The sequence below is a fragment of the Canis lupus genome, chromosome 38 (genome assembly GCF_011100685.1).
Source record: "Canis lupus familiaris isolate Mischka breed German Shepherd chromosome 38, alternate assembly UU_Cfam_GSD_1.0, whole genome shotgun sequence".
NCBI lineage: Eukaryota > Metazoa > Chordata > Mammalia > Carnivora > Canidae > Canis > Canis lupus.
In genome coordinates, this window is record NC_049259.1 from 15,569,491 (window position 1) to 15,592,591 (window position 23,101).

Consider the following 23,101-nt stretch of genomic DNA (forward strand, 5'->3'; position numbering starts at 1 on the left):
ATCCTATTTCCAAATATGGTCACATTGACAGGTACCAAGGGTTATCTTTTGGGAAGTTAAAATTCAATCCACTGTAGCTGGTTTCTTCTGGATTTTTTGGAAACCATTTTAAGATTCATGGTATGAAACACTATGACTATGAATTTCAAATGTAGAATTTTTGATATATCCTATTTATCTTTGGAGTGAAAAGCCATGGGAGTGGCTTAATTTGTAGTCTAATTAAGGTTTTATAGTCTCTTTTTTTTTTTTTTTTTTTTTTTTTCCGGGAGATTCCTAGATTATGCCTTTGACAGCTGGTAAGTGGCTACTCTTGCAGACTGGTACTTACTAGTCCAGATTTAATACTCCCTGGGAATTAGAGAGTTATTAGGATTTTCATAGTAACTTTTTAATTATGTCTAATATAAATTGTTACTGATTATTTTTCAAGTTATAAAGATGCTTCAGGCTGCAAAGCATTTGTTGAAAGAGGAGAGATTGGTACACAGCTATCCCTATGACTGGAGGACTAAGAAACCAGTGGTTATTCGTGCCAGCAAGCAGTGGTTTGTAAATATCACGGATATCAAGGCTACAGCCAAGGTATAAGAGACATTCTACTGTGAATGTTGGGTTTTCATCCCCTCAGTGTGAAAGGGTTGCATACGAGGTTGAGGGTAAGGTTTGGGGAAAAGAAAGGATTACTGCTATAATGATTCGGTGATTTGATTTCATAAAATTATGATTTTAGAAGGATCTTGGATTTCTCTACCTTCCTTACACACGTGTGGCTTAAAGAGGTTAAGGGACTTGTCTAAATTTCCTGCCCTGCATATTATAAATTAGGACAGAACTGAGTTCAGGAGATGGTTTAACCTCTTAGAACCTCAGTGTCCTCATCGGGATGGAGCTGATAATATGATGCCTGCCTCATGAGGTAAGTGAATAAAAGCTCCAGAACAGTGGCACACAGTAAACATTCAGTAAAACATTCTAAAAACCCCCGTTCTTCCTTATGATTGAAATTACAGTCCATTTAAGAAATTGCCTTGAGTTAACAAATACTTTACAATGGGGATTCTAAATATTAATATATATTTGAGCTCTTTTATTGACTATAATTATGTATCTCTGTGTGTGTCATGAACAACTTAATTGAGTGAAAAAGCTCAAATTCATATTTATTAATCAGGCTGATAATGAAGATATTTTGCTTTCCTGTTTTCATCTTAACATATAACTGTAGTGACTTGGTTTATTTGTTGGCCTGGCAATTTGAAGCTATGCACGCAATCTACATTTTCTACATTTGCATAGAATGGGGAACTGTAATATGGACTTTTTTGTGTTTTGTTTTTTTTACATTCCTGTGAAATCTGTTTTCCTGAGTTGTAGAAGTTAAGATTAGTAACTTCTAGCTCTGCACAGATTTTTTTATAGAAGAACATCTAAGTGTGATATAATACGCTAGAGCCAAGTGGTTTTTTTGTCTTTTTTAATTGTCCTTTATAGACCATTTTCAATTCCTCTTATGGAAATAAAATAACATACCCTATTGTTTCTACCACCCAAATTCAACATTAATCAACTTTTGGCCAGTTTTATTTTTATTTTTGCCGTTCCTACCACCCCTGCCTATTACTCCTTACCCATTGGATTATTTTGAAGCAAATTTCAGGCCTTATATCTTCCATAAATATTTCAGTATGTGTATCGGAAAGATAAAGATTATGTAAAAATAATGTGAATGCCATTGTTACCGTCTTATAAAAGTAATGGTTATTGCTTAACAGAATCAAATATCCAGTCTGTATTCATATTTCTTGGATTTTTAAACCAAGCAGTAATCAAATTGAATTGCAGATGTTGCCATTCTGCCAGTAGGTGGTGCTACAAAGGGTTTCTTGGGAGAGGATTTTTTTTTTTAAGATTTATTTATTTGAGGGAGAGGGAGAGGGAGCAAGCAGTGGGGAGCAGCAGAGGGAGAGAGAATTTTGAGCAGATTCCCCGCTGAACACAGAGCCAGACTTGGGGCTTGATCTCAAAACTCTGAGATCATGACCTCAGCTGAAACCAAGAGCCCAAGCAAGTTTAACTGACTTTGCTACCCAGGTGCCCCCCAGGGAGAGGATTTCTTGTAGTTCAGGTTAAGTGAGGAAAATGTTTAAATTGCTCTGGAAGTAGAAAATGCTTTAATTAACGCATGGAGAATTTCTCAAAAATTTAATTAACATATTTTGGCCTTTTTGGAGATTATGACCAAACATTTTCCTATACAGTTCATCTTTTGGTAATTGACAAATTAAATGAAATAAAAAACAATTTTGTGGGGCTGCAGGTAGGGAGAGTTCTTGAGAGAGTAAGTAAATAAGAACTGGGACTCAGAAAGTGTTTTCTATGTTGTAAACTACACTATGTGAAATTAGGTTCTATTACAATCCTTGTTTCTTAATCTACAACAATTGCGCACTTCTTAAGTACTGAAAAATTATCATCGAAATCAAGTTTCAATGGATTTTGACTATAGTTTAATGAAGTTTAATGCTTCTGCTAACCCTGTTATTGCCAGTTTTGACCTAGGGTGCTTGAAAGTTAGTATAAAATCTCTGGTCACATTCTCTAATGGTGAAGTCTGCTCTTGATGTTATTAATTAGATCCTTTCTGGCCGTGTTTTAACTTTGCTTCATTTGCTCTGAAATCTGTAGCTTTTTACTGTAGTTTTTTGGGCATTGGGGAGACATGTAAATAACTATAAACACTGAAAATAAAGAACTTCTAGGCTAAATGGTGGCAATTCTGGAAAAATTGTTCTGTTTACACTTACTGGACTTGATTTGTGAATCAATTGCAGGAATTGTTAAAAAAAGTGAAATTTATTCCTGGATCAGCACTGAATGCCATGGTCGAAATGATGGACAGACGGCCATATTGGTGTATATCAAGGCAAAGAGTTTGGGGTGTTCCAATCCCTGTATTTCATCACAAGACAAAAGATGAATTCTTGATCAACAGGTAGAACTTTTTCTACGTTTTTTCAGCATTTTAAAGTGAGCTATGTTTTGTTCAAAAGTAAAAAAATGTCTATTAGACTATTGAGAGAACTGAGATATGTTAAATCACATATTCTAAAATCACAGTCTTTTCGGGGGAGTAAAATATAATTCAAAAAGATCCTTTGATATGGTTGAAATTTTAACAACTGCATTTTTTCAGTTTGGATAATTAAAAGCAGAGGCTCTGATCCTTTTTCAATGGGAATTCATTGTTTCTGTGTGCCTGTAGCATTGTGCCAGAATCAGGCATCAGGAGGGGATCCTGGTATGCAATTTTTCTTTAGGAATTAGAGTCCCTCTCTTACTTTGGGCTACTGTCTCTTTCAGTAGAAATAACATTATGTAATTATAGACTTTAAAATTTAAGAAACTGTAATATAGTTAAAGGCACAAAATTACATTTATTCTAGTGATGATTACCTTCCGAACTATTTGTTCTTTTCCTTAAGTTTCTTTTTTTTTTTTTTTTTTTTTGAAAAGATAGTACATGAACATCGTCAACAGTGCAGGGTAGAAAAGCTTCTACTGCAGAAAGAAAATGTATTTCCTAATCTAGACACTAGACATTCCTTGAGGCAGTGAATAAGACCGACATGGTCCCAGCTTTGAGATCATAGTGAGATCATAGTCTAGCTAGTTTATCTTCTGGGAAATTAGGGAAGTTTTGGTATTGCTGTTACTATCAGATATGGAAAGGGGAGTTTTAATCATTCCTTTTAGGAATACATCCTAGGTTTTCATTTTCTTTGAGTAATTTTATTTTAATTTGGTTAATGGAATTTTTGCTAAACTATGTTTTAACGTGAGTAAAATGTTTGAACCCATTTGGTAAATATTTTCACATTTTATCACTTGAGGATCCAGGGAGGTTTTTGAGGGCATGAAGGCCAGTAAGTAAAGAACGGGGAGTTCAAGAGATTGTAGACATAGGGTTGAATGTCCCTCCTTTGGGGTTCATCAGAATTTATGTAAAAATGTTCCGCTTTTCATTGTCAGCATTGTCCATATTTTTTTAGGTGGTCGTTTTATGAATGCATGTACCTTAGGGGTTTTAAAATGTTGGTTAAAGTGGGGTGGGATTTTTGTTTTAATCATCTATCGCCACATAATAGGTAGTTCTTAGTGTTTTTTGTGTAAAGGTTCCTTTTCAATTTACTGTTTATTTTTAAAGATTTACTTATTTATTTGAGAGCATGTGCATGTGTGCTTATGAGCAGGGCAGGGGAGGGAGAGAGAGAATCTGAAGTGGACTCCCCACTGAGCACAGAGCTCAATGTGGAACTAGATCCCTTGACCCTGAGATCACAACCTGAGCCAAGATTAAGAGTTGGACCAACTGAGCCACCCAGCCGCCCCAGTTCCTTTTCTTTTTTTTTTTTTTTTTTAAAGATTTTATTTATTTATTCATGATAGTCACACAGAGAGAGACAGAGAGGCAGAGACACAGGCAGAGGGAGAAGCAGGCTCCATGCACCGGGAGCCCGATGTGGGATTCGATCCCGGGTCTCCAGGATCACGCCCCGGGCCAAAGGCAGGCGCCAAACCGCTGCGCCACCCAGGGATCCCATCTTTTCAATTTAAATATACATTTTATCGCTGCTTCATGGGTGATCTGACATCTGAGGGCAACATGGCTCAGGGAACTAGAGGCCCCGCCTCGGGCAAATAGTGAATCATAAAGCAACTCATTTGCTTTATTCAGAGAATATGGCATTTGAGTAGGGCCTTGAGGATTAGGTAGGAAACTGGGCAAAGTATTTTGCAAGTAGAGGGATCAGCAGGAGCTGAAGGCTTGGAGAGGGGGAAGCATCACACATGTATAGGAACCATAATAGGACTGTAGGGTGTTGAGGGTTTTAGAAAGATAAACACCAGGAAAGATTGGTTGGGGCAAATTATAGTGAGGCTTGAATAGTAGGTTAAGTATTTCAAACTTTAAAATAGGCATGAGGAGTGAGAGTATATTTTAGGAAAAGAATCTAGAGGTTGGAGGCCAAGAAATCACTGTCAGGTTACTTCAGTATTATTACTTCAATTTGGAGCTAAGGCTCTTTGTCCTAAATACCGTTGCTTACATTGTTCTTATAATTGAGAGCATGGTCAAATGTGAACCACTGCTACCTTAGTACCTTAAAGTTTAGGTAAATTTACACAAGTATTGTTTAAAATTCCACACTAGAGTTTTCTTTTAAGGAATGTTTTAAGGTATTGTCATCGTTTCTCATTTTTTATTTTTTTTTGGTATTTAAGGACAAGATATTTAGGGAAATGCCTCAGAGTGATTGAGGTGGACATACGCATATACTAGTAAGAAGAGCAAATTGGTTTATTGGACTATTGTTTAATCATGACAATAAAATGGTACATAGGTCGATTGGTGGTCACTGAGCTAGGTGAAATAAATGTGAGCTTTGTCAGAAAAACACAAACACGTTTTTCATCTGGTATTATTTATATTTTGTTTATAGGTGATACATTCATACATTTACATTGCAGATTGTTTTCCGTGCATCTCCTATTGTCTTGCTTGCACAATAGTAGTTGAATCCTGATTTTGAAGCAGAAGAGGTATACAGAATATTGGCCTACAAAAATGACAGACAAACTTAGCCAAATTGTCTATCAATTCGTAGGTCATTTTCCTGTACACCATTTTTTAGTGATGACTCTAATCTTCTTCCATTATTGGGTCCTTCATGTGACATGACACTTGATTTAAGAAGATAGATATTAATTCTTAATTATTTGTCAGTTTTTAAAGATAGCACAAAAGGTTATCTTCTTTCTTTGCAAGCAAGTTAGAATCAAGTGACTATGATTTTCTGTCTTAGATCTTTCTATTGTAGTGAGTTGGTAACCATCAAAAGTAACAGCATCTCCACTGGAAATTGGCACACAATCCACATGGAGTTGCTGTTACACTTGATGACTCCATTAAGCAAACCAGAGGATTCCTTTTGGTTTTCTGGATGAAAGTCTGTAAGTTAAAGCCTTAATTATACGTGTTGCACGACAGAAAATATTGATTTATTCACATTCTAAATAGGCTTAGAGACTGGTAGATTTGAAACTCTGATGTTTAATTTCAATTTGAAGTAAATGTTATCTATACTTTATATTCACATTTGTATTTGCTCAAGATAGAATTCCATTTCTGACTTTAATATTATTGATTTTTCTAAATCTGCCATTACAATTTAGGTAGAAATTTATTCCTAGTTAATAAAAAATACTTTTTAGCATTAAAAAAGGCAAAATTTAGAAACATTCACCACCTAGAAAAGAAGTTGTTAAATTTTCTTTATTTTGGGTGATTATATCAATTCGACAGTATTAATGCAATAATCTATGCATTTAGGAAATTTAGCCCCTGATTTCTGGGAATTATGAGAAATTTACTAGAAGCAATCAAGTAATTTCCAGTTCAGTCTGAATGCTGTTTTTGGTTTTTTTTTTAATGATTTATTAATTTTCGAGAGAGAGCACATGGGGAGGAGGGAGAGAGAACTGCAGGCAGATTTTCTGCTGAGGGCAGAGCCCTCAGAGTCGGGGGTGGGGTGGGAGGGAGTTGGTGGGGGGAGTGTGTGTTCTTGATTCCAAGACCCTGGGATCATAACCTAACCCGAAATCACAAGTTGGATGCGCAGTCAGCTGCCTCATCCAGGGGCCCCTGAGTGCTACCTTTAACTATCTTTTGTTCATGTTAATAATAATGATCTTTTGGTGAAAAAAATGTTATAATGTTCAGTAAATAAAATATTTCTCCAAAATTATTTCCTGCCATCTTTAACATATAAGTATGGGATTAAGTTAAAAATAGAATCCTCCCCTTCAAATTTCGTGTACTCTACACTTAAATGTATAAATTTAGTAAATATATTGGAAGTAATTTAGCCTCTTACCTCATTCTTATTCCAGTAACTTGCAGAAGAAAAGTTGTCTTACAATCCTTAATATTTTTCCTTTAATAAAGACAAAACACAGGAAACAGTAGAATGACAGCAACAGTTTCTTTCTGCATCATGATCTTAATGCTGCTTAATTTCTGATAACCCACTAAATAAGCCTTCAGCTCAGTTGATATCAAAGTCTAGAATGATTGGATGGTGTTATGGTTGCTCATATTACCTAGTGGATTTTCACTGGTTGAAACCTAAGGAGGGACATGTAATGCATGTGTTTAGATAAGGCCGTCACGTAAAGTACAAAGTTTTATGACGGATTTATTGCTTTATGAAATACAACATTAAAATTGAAGTATATAGATTATGTGGTGATAAGTGGTTTCACCCATTTTTATCAACAGTAATTTAGACTGATCTGTAGGTTATAAGTTAACTATCTGTGTTAAGTACAGGATATTATTAACAAGAGGCAAGAATTCTTAAATTTCCAAAGATAATTTTTGACTTTTTCCTTTTATGTTTTTCTGAAGAATATTCAGTATCACTAAGAAATACGTATTGTTTTTAAAACAAATATTATTTAAAATTGTTTTAAAAACTTTTTAAAGCATAATCTCAGTTTCATTATGAACAGTAGTGATGCCTGTAAAATATTTATCCTTAAGGAAATAAAACTAATGTCTCTTATATGAAGATAGATATGTCTCACACAGTTGATTATAAAGGGCCATGATGATGTAAAGAAATAATCCTAAGTCAGTTTTGGAAGAATGAACGTACAGCCATTAAAATGCTAGCTTAGCTCTTAATAATTGCCTACTTCCCAGTGTATGAAAATCAAATAAATGTAACCCATCCTAACATTTGGCTGTTTCTGGACTTTGCTACAGTATTATAATGACTGTATTTTAACCACTTGTGTAGCATTTACTTGCATTTCTTTTACAAATTATCATTTTAGATTTTGTTTGAACTAATGTTAAATTTTTCTTTGTTTTACAATCGAGGATAGTTACCTCAAGTTTATAGGTCGTCAGTATATGTTTATTTTTATTGAAAATTTTGTTTTAAAAATTCTCTGGCACAATTTTTTAGGGTCATTCAGACCATCCGTACAAGTCAAGAAAAAGTTCTCACTTTGTGATACCAAATCTGTGCACTTAAATTTTGATTTGTTTGGATTGTGAGGGTGTTATCTTTTGAACTCTGCATTCTTACTTATAATAAATTTTGTTGTTTTTATCCTCAAACTCCAAAATTATCTTTAGCTTCCTTTTCCTGTTTTCAAAAATACAAGTAATATAGTGTCCTAAGATCTTAAAACAGAACTGAGTTGCAGAAACATAATGCTCTTTAAAGTACATTTAGTGCGTGATATTTTTATATTTTGTGATATAAAGTAAGGAAGCAAATCTTGCTCTAAAATATTAGTGAGACTTGCTCTGTTAATGAAGCAGAACTGGTTCTCTCCCTTTTCTAAAGTGTTTTGTACTTTTGTTGGAGACACTGAAAGAAAGTATTCTTCTGTCCAGATTCACATGCATATGTCATGAGGGAAAATATTGGGTCATTTACACCACATAAAGTGCGTGGTTTTACTTATGACATTTTTTTTGAAGATGAAAAAAAATAACTACTGTGGGATTATTGTAGATAATTGGTATAGATAACATTGTGTGGTTATGTCATTTTTAGAAGTATCTTTAGGTAAACTAAAAGGAAAAACAAAATTAAACTTTACTCCTCACTTAAATAAGAGGCTTATGAGATTTTTAAAAAAGTATATTTGCAAATAAGGTGTTTATAAAATACTTCTTACATTGAAAAATTATATATATGAGTGGATTACTAGTATCTTTATAAGAAAATACAACAAAACTTCAAGTTTAGTTAGATTAGAGATGGTTTGGACTTGGTAGGATTTTACAGTTGCCATAATAACTTGTCAGCTGCAAAATTGGGATCTTTATTGTTTGGTATTTTTGTTATAGTTCTAAAACTTCATTGAATTATCTGCTATTTAGGGATATAAAAAAAGAACTTGGTCTCAAAGTGAATTTTGTCTTTTAAAATGGATGGATGGGCAACATCTATAATCTTAAGGTTACAGAGTAAGATACTAGGACTTTTTCCTTTTTTAAGAATAAAATTTTTCTAACCTTTCTAGCGTTCTTTCTAACAGCTTTTCCCAGTGTTCCCGAAAATTGAAGCTCAGAAAAATAATAGATATTCCTGTCAGTATGTAATAATTGACTGATAGAATCTGGTCTTTGGACTTGGTGCTTGTTCTGTCAACACTCTAATCTCTGGAGACCGACTGCTTCCCTAACTTCATCTCTGGCTCAGGGTTTCATTATGCGTGGGTAATAGAATCTTATTACCTTTGCTTAGCAAACCCCAGAGAACAGGAGTGTGCATTTACAACTACCGTGGTTGTCATTATAGAGGAGTTAGAGAAGCTGAATGGAGAAGTAAAAACAGAATTGAACCATGAATTAGGGCACACAGTTTTAAGGCCAGCGCTGTGTTTGTTACTTAGGCTCATGACTAAAGGATCCCCAAGGGACAGAACAGTGTATCTGTCAGGAGCTGTTAAAGACTTTTTTCTGTGAATCTAATTAGATAGTGCTTGTTAATAAAGTGTTTTGAAAAGTACAATGTGTAGTGTACACATAAATGCTTTTATTTTAATTAATAACATTAATCCTAATATCTCTACTTTATTTCATAAATTAGTATGAAATTCAGACTATTTGCTTTTAGTTTTGTGTTCTTAACCTGTTTATTTCCAGCACATCTAAAACTGTTTTAAACACTGTTTTATTTTACTGTTTACCTAAAGCTACAGTCTAATGATTACATTGTGAAAATAAATTGTCAATATGACACTCATATTGACATTCTTTTCAAAAAAAAATAAAAAAATAAAATCATTCTTTTCTATGATAATTTCAGAATTGGTATGAGCATTGTTATCTATTGTAATTGTGTATGTGTAAATGTACTTTGCTAGTATCTCTATAGAGGGGATTCCTTTAAAAAAATAGCGTTTTGTTATTAAGATTTTCTTTTCCAGTATTTTCCTATTTTCTTAACTGTTACAATGTTCTGTGCAAACTATATAAAATAGTAATATGTAACTAAATATTGTCATATAACTAGCTATTGCACAAAGTTTTTATGGTCTTCTATCACAAAAATTTATCTTTACTGTTAAAGTCCATTCAAAATGTGTTGACTACAAGAAATATGGACTTGTGCCCATTTTAACATTATTATCATTTTTAATTTCTTTAAAATAGATACTGATAACATTATACTTTTTCAAACCATCCTTCCTAGTATACCAATTTAGGTATTTCGAATTTCCATTTTGAGAGCCTAATTTGTAATACCCATTAGAATTTTGCTTCCTAAGACAGTTTTTTTTCATAAACATTTTATTTGTGAATTGTCAGACCCAAAGAGGTTAAATGATTTGCCCTGCATAGTCATGATAATGAGAAGCAGATCTAGATTAAGAATGTAAAGCTTCTCCTATGCACTACTCTTTCCATGTCCATTGACTCTCATGGGCTTGCATTTAATTCTTACATTAATGGAATGTGGTAGAAAGGAAGACAATTCAAAAGTTAGCTTTAGTATGTGTATTTTAATCTGTAAATTTTAACATGGGCCTGTGTTTTGGTAATGGGTTAACAAAATTACTTTCTAATTTTACCTAACTTCAAAGAAACAGTTTGAATAATAGCTAATGCTTATGTAAATACTTATTAATATGTGCCAGACATTGTTCTAGGCATTTTATATATAAGCTTAATTAATATCCAATAGCCATCTTGATGATGCTATTATTATTTGCATTTTACAAACAGATACAGAAATGTTAAGTGTTGTGTCCAGGGTCACATAACTAGTAAATGGTAGAGTCAGGAAATTAAACCAAAGCTGTCTGGTTCCAGGGTCCACACTCTTGACCATTGTATGTCCCCTGACTCAGTGGAAAGCAACTAGAGGAAGTTGTAATGTCAATAAAGCTATGATAATAAATTATTCCTGTGAAAAAATGTATAAATTTTCCCCTGATTTTAGTTTTCAAATAATTTTATTTATTTTTTAAAAGATATTTATTATTTATTTGTTTGTTTAGAAAGGCAGAGAAACAGGCAGAGGGAGAAGGAGGCTCCATGCAGGGAGTCCGACGCGGGACTCCATCCCTGATCCCCGGGATCATGCCCTGGGCTGAAGGCGATGCTAAACCGCCGAGCCACCCAGCCTGCCCTCAAATAATTTATAATTGTTTATCTTTCCAAAGATATGGTCAATTTCAGTATTCATTTGATGTGTATTTATTGGCTGTTTACTGTATGTCGAGCACCATGCTAGGTTTTTCGTGGATCATTGCATTTAGTTTAGAGGCATTCTGAGGGAAGCGTCTAGGATCACTACAGTTTAAGTTCCATTAGTGCAGGAATCTTATCTGCCTTGTCAAGTGCTATATTTCCACCTCTAGAACAATTCTATGGTACTGGAATTTCTCAGTAAATATTTTTGAAGGAATGAATTGTATTCTTCTTAATAGAGGGAACAACCAAGACTTAGAAACATTTTAGTCCTTGCCATGGTCCTACATGAAGTTTTAGTACTTGGGCATGGTCATCCATCAAGTCTTAGGGCTTGTGTATGGTCCTACATGAAGTGTTAGTCTTGGGCATGCTCATAGTCTTAGTCCTTGGGCCTAGTCCTCTATGAAGTTTTAGTCCTTGGGTGTGGTCCTCTATGAAGTTTTAGTCCGTGGGCTTGGTCCTACATGAAGTCTTAGTCTTTGGACCAGGACCTACATGAAGTCTTAGTCCTTGTGCATGGTCCTCCTACATGATGTTTTAGTCCTTGGGCATAGTCCTCTATGAAGTTTTAGTCCTTGGGCCTGGTCCTCCATGAAGTTTTAGTCCTTGGGCCTGGTCCTCCATGAAGTTTTAGTCCTTGGGCCTGGTCCTCCATGAAGTTTTAGTCCTTGGGTGTGGTCCTCTATGAAGTTTTAGTCCTTAGGTGTGGTCCTCCATGAAGTTTTAGTCCTTGGGCATGATCATACATGTAAAAAGTGACAGTCAGGATATAAGCCTGGATACTTGCTAAGTCCATGCTTTAGTGTGGCCTTGCCTGGGTGGCTCAGTGATTGAGCGTCTGCCTTTGGCTCAAGGCATGATCTCAGAATCTGGAATCGAGTCCCACATTGGGCCCCCTGCATGGAGCCTGCTTCTCCCTCTGCCTGTGTCTCTGCCTCTCTCTCTGTGTCTCATGAATAAATAAAGTCTTAAAAAAAAAAAGTTTGGAGAAAAAGATAAAAAAATATTCTGCAGCGAGGGGAAAATATTTTTTCTTTTTTAATTTTAGTTGTTTCTTAAATTTAAAATGTTTGGTATTAATCACTGTATTTCATTGAGCATTTCTGCCTTTTCCCCCTAAAACAGCCAGACCACTGAGCATATTATTAAACTAGTGGAACAACACGGCAGTGATGTCTGGTGGACTCTTCCTCCTGAGCAACTTCTTCCTAAAGAAGTCTTATCTCAGGTGAATTTCCATGTACATTCAGTAGCCTTTGTGTGCCCTGCATGACTTCATTACAACATGCGGGTTCCTGGGAGATAAAAAGTGGTTATATCATCATGTTAAGTTAATGAGTTAAGTTAATTTACAGTGGAGTAAAGTGTAAATTAACTCCACTGTAATTTAGAAGTCAGTGCAGTTTGAGAGTAGATGGTTCTATTTAACCGAAGAAGTTTGGTATTTAATCTAGCAGTAGAGTACGAGGGTTATTTGTTATCTCTTTGAGGGCCAAGATTGATTTTAGCTGATTTAGTTGACTAAGCATACACAGTTTGTATGAGAGCAGTGCCTCACGTTGATGGCGTCAGGAATTTGTAGGGTCTGAATTAAGAGTTAACTGATTGCATCACATGTGGAAAAATCCTAATTAGAATATCATTTCATGAAATGAGAACAGTTTATGTTAGTAAATGTGTAATTAGGTGGTCACAATCATTTTACATGCAAATAAAACAGTTGTACTGAATTGCAAATTACTTAGAACTATTTTAAGTTTCATTTTAAAATGTGAGTTTAATGCTTGTACAAGCATTTGATTTTTTTAAGACTTTGCATGATTAAAGCGTTTTCACATTATCTTATTAGGTTGGTGGTGCTGATGCCTTGGAATATGTGCCTGGTCAGGATATTTTGGACATCTGGTTTGATAGTGGAACTTCATGGTCTTACGTTCTTCCAGGTAATTTTAAATAACAGATTATAAACCAGTCAAGCAGTTTTGAAAATACGTAATAGTAACTCAGAGGAAATCTATAATCTAGGAATATTTTTTTTTCTTTATTTGGAAGAAAACCTTTTTTGGGGAGGCAGGGAAGAAAATTGAAAATCTTTTGCTATGGTATAATTTCAGATCTGGAAGGGCTCTTGGAGATCATTTAAGCCAATGATTTTTAAACTTTTTCTGTTTTTCCAAATGAAATTTCATATAGAACCACAGTACAGAAGCTCGATTAAAAACAGGGATTTTCTTTCTCCTTAGTACCAGCTCATTCTACTTGACTCACTTGGCAGCCTCAAGGCACTAGTTCTGTAAAGTTGAGAAATCACTGAAAGTCTGACCCCTGTCATTTTTCAGAACAGGAAATGAGATTAAATTACAGCCAAGTTAGGTGATGGTCACATAGTTTAGTAGTATCAGATTGGAACTCAGGAACCCTGATTTTTGGATTTCGTTTTTCTTATACGACCTTGCCTTTTCACGGGTCTTCACCCTCTGTACAGACAGCTGACTGATTTTATACTTACTCAGAGTTTGGGCACACTCGTAACTCACTGAATAAAGAGAAAAGAGAGACCTGGTAGGTAGGAGAAGACGTACATCCAAGGTTGTGTTTAGATGGTTAAGAAGATGACCTTAAGGATACTGAGTGAACACCAGAGCTAAAACAGAATAAAGCTTGAAGTCATGGGGTGCCTGGGTGGCTCAGTCGGCTCAGGTCATGATCCCAGAGTGTGAGGATGGAGTCTCATGTTTGGCTCCCTGCTCAGCGGGATCTCCCCTGCCCCTCCTCCACTCACACACATTCTCACTTGTCTCTTATGTGTTCTCACGCTATCTCTTGCTCTCTCACACTCTTGTGTTCTCTCCCAAATAAAACATTTAAAAAAGTAAAGCTTGAAGTCACAGTGAGATTAAAGACAGGAAGGTAGGTGGCAAGGAAGTGAGGGTGGATCAGACACTTCCTCACTCTGCTGCCAAGGGGCAACTTTGGCCCAAGAGATCTGGCTTGCTTTCTGGAGCAGGAGAATGTGGGAGAGGAGCTGGTCTATGCAGCTGGCCATTCTTAGGAGATTGAAGGGGATTGTCCCCAAGTTTTACTTGAGGTATACTTCTGGTATTGGACCTCACTATTGAGAGGATGTACATATGACTCCTAGTAGGTAAATAAGTTCCTTTGGGTCTTTTTAATAACTTGGGGAATTTGAAAAGCAAAATCCATGTAAATTCACATTTCTTCCATATTACAGCTAAAATATATATAGTAATTCATAATGGCCACAAGTAAGTTACCTGTTAGGAACATCTCTTGGAGTTTTTATTTAATAATTTTTGGAATTTATTATTTCTTAAGTCTCTCCTACCATATCTAAGAGAAAAAAACTGCAAGTTTAAGTACTTTGTTCCTAAATTACATTGAAAATACAGGCAAATAATACTACATAAGTAGATAGGTTAAGCAGTGCTGTAAAAAGGAGGAAGAATTATCTACTGCTACGCTACTATCTACTGCTATGCTGGGGCAGCATCCTGAATTTCAAAAAAAAGTATACCATATGCAAAACAGTGTTTACATAGATCAGAGTGCATTAACTTTTTTGGCCTTGGTGAGAGTTGCTGCTACAGATATTGTTGTATTTTAATTTCTGAAGTGGTTTCACATTACTCCACGCAGCACGTATGCTTTATACTTCGAGCCATTGACTGGGTAGCCTACATGAAGGCTCATTAAAACCTCGCTGGCTGCTGTCAGTGGTACCGATAGAGCTTAGTCATACTCTTTCTAGGGTGTCAGGTTCTTAACCAATTATTTGTGATGGAAATAGTTCATTGAATGAAATTAATGGTAAAATGCACCTAAGCACCATATCATTTTTTTTTGTCGTATTTAGGTAATTAATTCAAAGAAGGAAAACTGATTTATCATTTAAACGTGTGTTGCCTGCATAGAAGAACATAAACTACTTTTAAAGATAATACATTTAAAAAAATAATAAAGATAATACATAAGCCCAATTTTAAACTGTAGTCTCTATTTTTTCTCCTAAGATCTCCTATTCCTCCTCTTCTTCCCCTAAATCAATCAGTCAAAAATCTTATGAGGTTAGTCAATAAGAATTAGATTAATTAGCTTATATTTTATCCCATTTTCCTGAGCTTTTATTTTTTGCAATAAAAAATTGCAGAAGATAGAATGAAGTGGGAAAGAGCCAAGGTACTAAGTAAATTCATTGTTTGAAAAGCCATAAGCAAAGGTGATTTTCTGTTAAAGGAAAAGAGAGGAGGTGGAGAGAGAGAGAGAGAGAGAGAAAGGCTTTCCTGAGAAGGGTTATTGTACTTTTCATTCTCAAATGCTTATATTAATTCTAATAATGATACAGTGTCTGCATATTTCCCTAAGAATGTATTATTGCAAAATACAATCAGCTTGATTTCGAGCTTAATTTAGCTACCAGTCTTCATCAGTACCTATTGATGTTTAACAAGACGAATTTGGTGATTACAGCATATGAACTGGTTTTATTTTTCGCTGATGGGTTTTATAGCAGTGAAAGATTTGGCTTATGAATTTTAACACCCGGTCAAGTACCTGTTGCATTGTGAGTTCAAGGCCAATAGTACTTCAGAAACTGAAACTGGAACACTTTCTGAAAGGGAATGGCATTTTTAAGTGGATCGTTCATTAAACATTTACCAAAGGCATTAATTATTAGTGACTTATAAATAAATAATGTTTTTTGAAAAGTTTAAGTAGATCTTATTTTTTAGAACAGTTTTAGAGAAAGTACAGAGATCCCATACACTGTGCCCCCCCCTCCCCGTCTCCTCCACTGTGAACCCACACTACAGTGGGACATTTTACTGTTGATGGGCCTCCACTGACAAATTATCATCCAGAGTCCACAGTCTACATTAGAGTTTTCTCTTCGTGTCATATGTTCTGAGGGTTTTGACAAACGTATGATGACATAGATCTGCCATTATAGTATCTCACAGAATAGTTTCACTGCACTAAAAATTTGCTCCACCTGTTCATCCCTTCTTTTCCTGGGAACCACTGATCTTTTTATTTTTTTTATTTAATTTTTTTTAATTAATTAATTTATTTATTTATGATAGTCACAGAGAGAGAGAGAGAGGCAGAGACAAAGGCAGAGGGAGAAGCAGGCTCCATGCACCGGGAGCCCGACGTGGGATTCGATCCCGGGTCTCCAGGATCGCGCCCTGGGCCAAAGGCAGGCGCCAAACCGCTGCGCCACCCAGGGATCCCCACTGATCTTTTTAATATCCATAGTTGTGCCTTTTCCAGAATGTTATATAGTTGAAGTCATACAGTTTGTAGTTTTCAGATTGACTTCTTTTACTTAATAACATGCATCAGTGGTTCTTTAAGATCTTTTCCTGGCTTGATGGGTCATTTCTTCGTAGCGCTGAGTAATATTCCATTTTCTGGATGTGCCATAGCTTATTTATCCATTCACCTGGTGAGGTGTTGCGAGTTTTAAAATACTTATCCTACTGCATTTCTGTTTTTTTCTAAGATTTTATTTAGGTATTTATTTGAGAGAGAACATACTGTAAAGAAGAGGGGAGGGGCAGAGGGGGAGGGAGAGGGAAAGAATCCCTGGCAGACTCCCCGCTGAGCATGCAGCCTGGTGAGTGCAGGGCTCCATCCCAGGACCTCTCAGATCAAGACCTGAGCCAAAAAAAAAAAAAAAAAAAGACCTGAGCCAAACCAAGAGTTGGATGCTCAACTGCCTGAGCCATCCAGGGGCCCCTCTGTATTTTTAACAAATAAAAAGAAATGACTTGAAGTAAATAGAAAAAAGATCATGTTTTGAAAGAGAAACTAAGATAATTTAGATTTATAGATGACTTTTTTTTTAAAAGGTCACCCTTTTAAGAACATATATAATACTTTTTAAAAGCCTGATTTTAAAAATTAATAATTATATTTTAACATTTTTTACAAATTATTTTTGGTTTAAATTATTTTCGCATGTTACATTGGTAAAGCAGTGGTTTTGACAAATATGGTTTTGTGCTGGTTCTACAACTTGGCCTTCTTAAATACAGTAATTTTGCTAAATATCAATTAAGCTAATAAGTTAAATGAACTTAGTAATGAAAATTATAGATTACTCCCCCTTTTTGGGCTGATTTGCTTGGATATTTTCTTGTAAATAATTCTAATTCTAATTGCTAATTCTTTATTTACTGCCATCCCTCAATCATAATTTTAGAGGTTTGTTGTTTGGAACACTTTATTATTCCCTCTAAATATGAATTTTTATAATTTTCCCAAGAGAGATAGTTACTGTTATAGAAATACTAACTTTTTGGGATCCCTGGGTGGCGCAGCGGTTTGGCGCTTGCCTTTGGCCCAGGGCGCGATCCTGGAGACCCGGGATCGAATCCCACATCGGGCTCCCGGTGCATGGAGCCTGCTTCTCCCTCTGCCTATGTCTCTGCCTCTCTCTCTTTCTCTCTCTGTGACTATCATAAATAAATAAAAATTAAAAAAAAAACATTAAAAAAAAAAAAGAAATACTAACTTTTTCCCACGTGGTTAACTGCCAGTTTTCCTGGAATTTTACAACTCCCAAGTTTATTTCTACCTCGATAAGAAAGTTCTGATTTTTTATTTTACTAAAAGCTCTGGGGTACCTGTCTGGCTCACTCAGAGGAGCATGTGACTTTTTTTTTTAAAGATTTTATTTATTTATTTATTCATAAGAGACACAGAGGGAGAGAGGCAGAGACACAGGCAGAGGGAGAAGCAGGCTCCATGCAGGGATTCCGATGTGGGACTTGATCCTGGAACTCTGGGATCATGCCCCCAAGCCAAAGGCAGACGCTCAACCCCTGAGCCACCCAGGTGTTCCAAGCATGTGATTCCTGATCTTGGGGTCATGAGTTTCAGCCCCATATTGGGGGTAGAGATTACTTAAGTAAATAAAGCTTTTAAAGAAAAGGTCTATTCAGGGGGAAAAAAGAGGATGAAAGATAAAAAAAAAAAAAAAATAGAAAAAAAATTGGCACCATTCCTCCCTTTTGTACACTGCTTTTGGAATTAATTTGGTGCAAACTCCTGGAAAGGATTTCACATTATGCATCAAAGCTTTTGAGTGGTTTTCTATCTTTTGCCCAAAAAATTCTATTTATAGGTATCTCTCCTGTACAGGTAATCAGATCTGGATGAAGAATTTGTGTGAGGATGTTCATTACAGTGTTATTTCTAACAGTACATGATTTGACACAGTAACTCATTGTCCTTGTGTCAATAAGTGACTAAAGCAATAGGATGCACATTCATGTGACAGAATGATATGCAGCCATTCAGTCATGTTTTTGAAAAATAATTGTGGGTATGGTTTCATCTAAGGGCATGTTACATTTTAAAAGTGCCGAACACAAAAGCAGGATGTAGGCAGATGTCTTGATTTGCTAACAAACTCCTGGCAATGTTGATGAGCACAGATAGTACTGTAAGGAAATATGCAATAAAGTGATGATCTCTAGGTAGTGGGATATATGTGATTTTATATTTTTTGGACTTTTCAGTGTTTTACAGATTTCTTGAAGTGAGAATGTACAGTTCCTAGAAAAAAATCACTACTAAAAATAAACTTGCAAAAATAGGAAATAGTCCCAATAATTCATTATATGAGGTTGTACAGTAATTCCAGAATATTCCAGCACTTGAGTTTCACTTTTCTTCCTATTTCTTCTCATCCAAGACTAAATTTCCCGTCGTTTTGAAAGTTTCCACAAGCTTTATTTTTTTTTCATTTGTCCAGAGCTTTGCTACGCCCAAACTCCTCCCCCACCCCTGACCCACATCATCTTTTTCCACTGGTTTCACCAACTACCTTGAAAGGCTCTGGCTTGCAGAAATTTTCTGGGAGTGCACCTCCTTTTCTAGGATGACACTTTTTGCTTCTTACCCAGTTCCACCTGGAAAAGGCATTGAGACTTTACCCTTGATAAGTATTAGCTGTTCTGTTGTGCTCTTCATTGGCTGATGTCCTCTTGTTTTATTAGAATGTTAGAACATATATTTCTAGTTCAGGATCAGAACTATATATTTTTAAAATAGTTTAGGATAACTAATCATATTTTCACAAGTACTGTTTCATATTATAGCAGTTTAAAAAAACTCCTTTCTAAATGTGCCCTCAGGAAATACGAGTACTCTAAATCTTTGTAATAATTAACATTTACTGATCGTTTACTGTGTCCAAAGCATGTCCTGTTACTCTCTCATCTCTAACAACCGTATAAGGTAAATAGATTTTAGTGTCCTCATTTTGGTGAAGAAGAAACGGGAACCGTGGAAGGTTAAGCCAAGACCCCACCCCTGTACACGCCACACACCAGATTTCCACTGACATTCTGTTATTGATCATCTCATTGATTATTGCCATATCCAAAATGTGGCCACCAGCAGGAAGTGAACGTTCTGGGTGGGATGGGGTTTGAGTCCTGGTGTTATAGAAGTTTCAGGTCACAGATGGTTACAGATCAGGAGAGGAAGAAGAGTAGTGAATAGAATTAGCACTCTAGATGTTTTTTTTTTTTAATTTTTTATTCATTTATGATAGTCACAGAGAGAGAGCGAGAGAGAGAGAGAGAGAGGCAGAGAGAGAAGCAGGCTCCATGCACTGGGAGCCTGATGTGGGATTCGATCCCGGATCTCCAGGATCGCGCCCTGGGCCAAAGGCAGGCGCCGAACCGCTGCGCCACCCAGGGATCCCAGCACTCTAGATGTTGAGGCCAAAACATTTTGTTCTTATTGCATGTATGCATTTGCCTTTTTATACCCTCTTAGACTTTCCTGGCTGCACAGACTGACTGAACTGTAGTTTTGCCTTTCTAACATCTAACACAGTTATTTCTTACTTAACGTAAAATCCATCTCACTAACGATCAGTCCAAGAAGGCAGTTACCAGATTTCTTTATATTCCCCCTCTCCCAGTGTCTGGTACAGTGCCTGTCAGGTAGTAAGTTTTCAGAAATGTTGAATGAATTGAGCTGGCCTCATTTAATTATTTTAATCTTGCCTCCTGCCTCTACCCAGATACCCATTGTCACATAAGGATTATAACACTGAATCCTCAATATGAGGACAGAAGAACAAATCTACATTTCACAACTAAAAGGGGTTATGGGGGCTTCTCAGAGTTGTGAGTGTAGGTTTGAATATGGAAGTAATCTTTCCCAAAGACCTCATGTTATTTTATTTTATTTTTATTTTTATTTTTTTAAAGATTTTATTTTAAAAACAAAAATAAAAACATGGGGGTGCCTGGGTGTCTCATTTGGTTAAGTGTCCAACTCTTGGTTTTGGCACAGATCATGATCTCAGGGTTGTAAGATCGAGCTATGTGGTGTTCTCTCTCTGCCCCTTCCCCCACTCATGCACACTTTCTCTTTCTCTAAATACATAGATAAAATCTTTTTTTTTCTTTTTTAAGATTTTATTTACTTATTCATGAGAGACAGAGAGAGGCAGGCAGGCTCCTTACAGGGAGCCCGATGAGGGACTTGATCCCAGGACCCCAGCATCATGCCCTGAACTGAAGGCAGACGCTCAACTGCTGAGACACCCAGGGTCCCTAAATAAAATCTTTTTAAAAAACCAAACATTTTACTCTGAAAAGTGACAGAGTAAAGAAGTAGCACATATGCTTCATCCAGATTTTCCAAAGTTAGGTTTTTACTATGTTTACTTTATATGTCTTTTCTCTATATGTATAAGCACTTTTCTGTACCATTTAAGGGTAAGCTGCAAACCTGATGCTCTTTTATCACTAAATATTTTGGTGTATATTTCCTAAAAACACAGCAGTCTCTTATATAACCAATATGAATATCAAAATCAGGAAGTTGACACTGATTCCTTCCTACCTACAGATCTTATTCAGATTTCACCCAGTAATCTCCTTTTTAGGGAAAGAAAAAAAATCGAAAGAGTCCTAGAGTCAGCCTGGAGTCATTTGTGGCATTTAGTTGTCCTGTCACTTTAGTCTCATTTTATTCTTGTCCTTCATGTCCTTGACATTCATGAATGTACAGATTATTTTGTACATGGTCCCTCACTTTGCATTTGTCCCTCATGGTGACATTTAGACTATGCATTTTGGGCAGGAATATCACAGGAGAGATCCTGTTTCCTTTTCAGTGCGTCCTAACAGAGGCCACACAGGAACTTGCTGGTGATGTTGCACTGTGATCACTTGGAGGTGGTATCAGCCTGTTTTCTCTCACTTCCCACCCCCATCTCCCTATAGGAATTGTTACATTAGTAAGGATCTCATAGGGAGATACGTAAGACTAGAAATATCCTCATTTCTCACCAAATTTTTACCTACTGGTTAAGCACCCTAGATGATTCTTGACTGAAATGATTGTTACGATGTTTGCCAAATGGTCTTTTATCTCCGATTATTAACTCTTGAATTAACTGTGGCTTATTATTGAATGCAGACCACAGCTCTCAAGCTTGCTTATACATATGTCCCAGCAAATTTGACTTATATTTTTTTCTTTTGCGATATCTTTTTTAAAAGACCATTTTTTTAGAGCAATTTGAGGTTTATAGCAAAACTAAAAGGAAGCTAGAGATTTTCCATATCCTTCTAGCCTCCAAATACACACAGCCCCTCTCATCATCCATATCCCCTACCAGAGTGGCACACTTGTTATAAGGATAAACCTACAGCCACAAATCGTAACCACCCAAAGTCCATAGTCCACATTACGGTTCAGTGTTGGTGGTGTACATGGTATGGGTTTGGACAGGTGGATAATGGGACATGAATCCATCATTACGGTATCACGTAGAGTATTTTCACGTATAAGTTATTAGGTGCTCATTTTCATAAAAGATTTAGCTGGAAATATTGATATTGGTAATTATTATTAATCAGTCCCTAATTTAGGTAGTGTTTTAAGTTGCTTATGGTTAGGAGATCATACTCCCAACATTTATTCTCTTTATCTTGATTAATAAACAGGCAGTGAGGGTAATAGCTCAAGTGAATGCAATCTAGCTAGTGCAGGTATAGCCCGACACAAGAAGTAAATAACACGATTGCTTTTTATTATTTTATACTTTGATACATATTTATTTTCATTTTCCAGTTGTAATTAACTTTACCTTCTCTGTTTTTTAATATTAATTTTTGAGGTACCGACCAAAGAGCAGATTTGTACTTGGAAGGAAAAGACCAACTTGGTGGTTGGTTTCAGTCTTCTTTACTAACAAGTGTGGCAACAAGGAAAAAAGCACCTTTTAAGTAAGTGTTATACCTAAGCCAAACAAGTCCTCGCACTCTGAGTACTTCTGCTGGGTACTTGCCAGTGTGCAAAGCTCTGCCCCGAGCAGTACATACAGGCATACTTCACTTTATTACGCTTCTCAGATACTGCATTTTTTTTTTACAAATTGAAAGTTCAGTACTTCCATGGAGGAAGTACCTGCAGATGTGGTGGAAACTGTAGAACCAGAATCAGAAGTGGAGTCTGAAGATAGAACTGAATTGTGCAATCTCATGATACAACTTTCACAGAGGAGGAAAGCTTCTTATGGATGGACAAAGAAAGTGGTATCTTGAAATGGAATCGGCTCCTGGTGAAGAGGCTGTGAAGATTGTCGAAGTGACCATAAAGGATTTAGATAGAATATTACATCAATTTAGCTTATAAAGCAGCAGCAGAGTTTGAGAGGATTGGCTCCAGTTTTGATAGTAATTCTGTCCTGGGTCAAACGCTATCAAACTTCACATGGTACAGAGTTGTTCATGAAAGGCCGAGTCAGTGTGGCAG

At 36.1% G+C, this 23,101-nt stretch overlaps 1 protein-coding gene and 2 non-coding genes across 3 annotated transcripts in view; 1 reads left to right on the plus strand and 2 right to left on the minus strand.

The window, feature by feature from the left end:
* Positions 1 to 23,101, plus strand: part of IARS2 (isoleucyl-tRNA synthetase 2, mitochondrial) — a 62,420-nt gene that overhangs the window by 25,848 nt on the left and 13,471 nt on the right. The window contains exons 11-15 of the mRNA XM_038586173.1: positions 434 to 585; positions 2,835 to 2,995; positions 12,413 to 12,515; positions 13,137 to 13,230; positions 22,464 to 22,572. Coding sequence (XP_038442101.1) covers positions 434 to 585; positions 2,835 to 2,995; positions 12,413 to 12,515; positions 13,137 to 13,230; positions 22,464 to 22,572 — 619 coding nt within the window. The remainder of the gene's footprint in view (positions 1 to 433; positions 586 to 2,834; positions 2,996 to 12,412; positions 12,516 to 13,136; positions 13,231 to 22,463; positions 22,573 to 23,101) is intronic.
* On the minus strand, positions 5,607 to 5,685 carry MIR215 (microRNA mir-215). The gene has a single exon (NR_049436.1). It is a non-coding gene; the product is annotated as a microRNA mir-215 (primary transcript).
* MIR194 (microRNA mir-194) lies at positions 5,900 to 5,957 on the minus strand. Its single transcript, NR_049318.1, has one exon. It is a non-coding gene; the product is annotated as a microRNA mir-194 (primary transcript).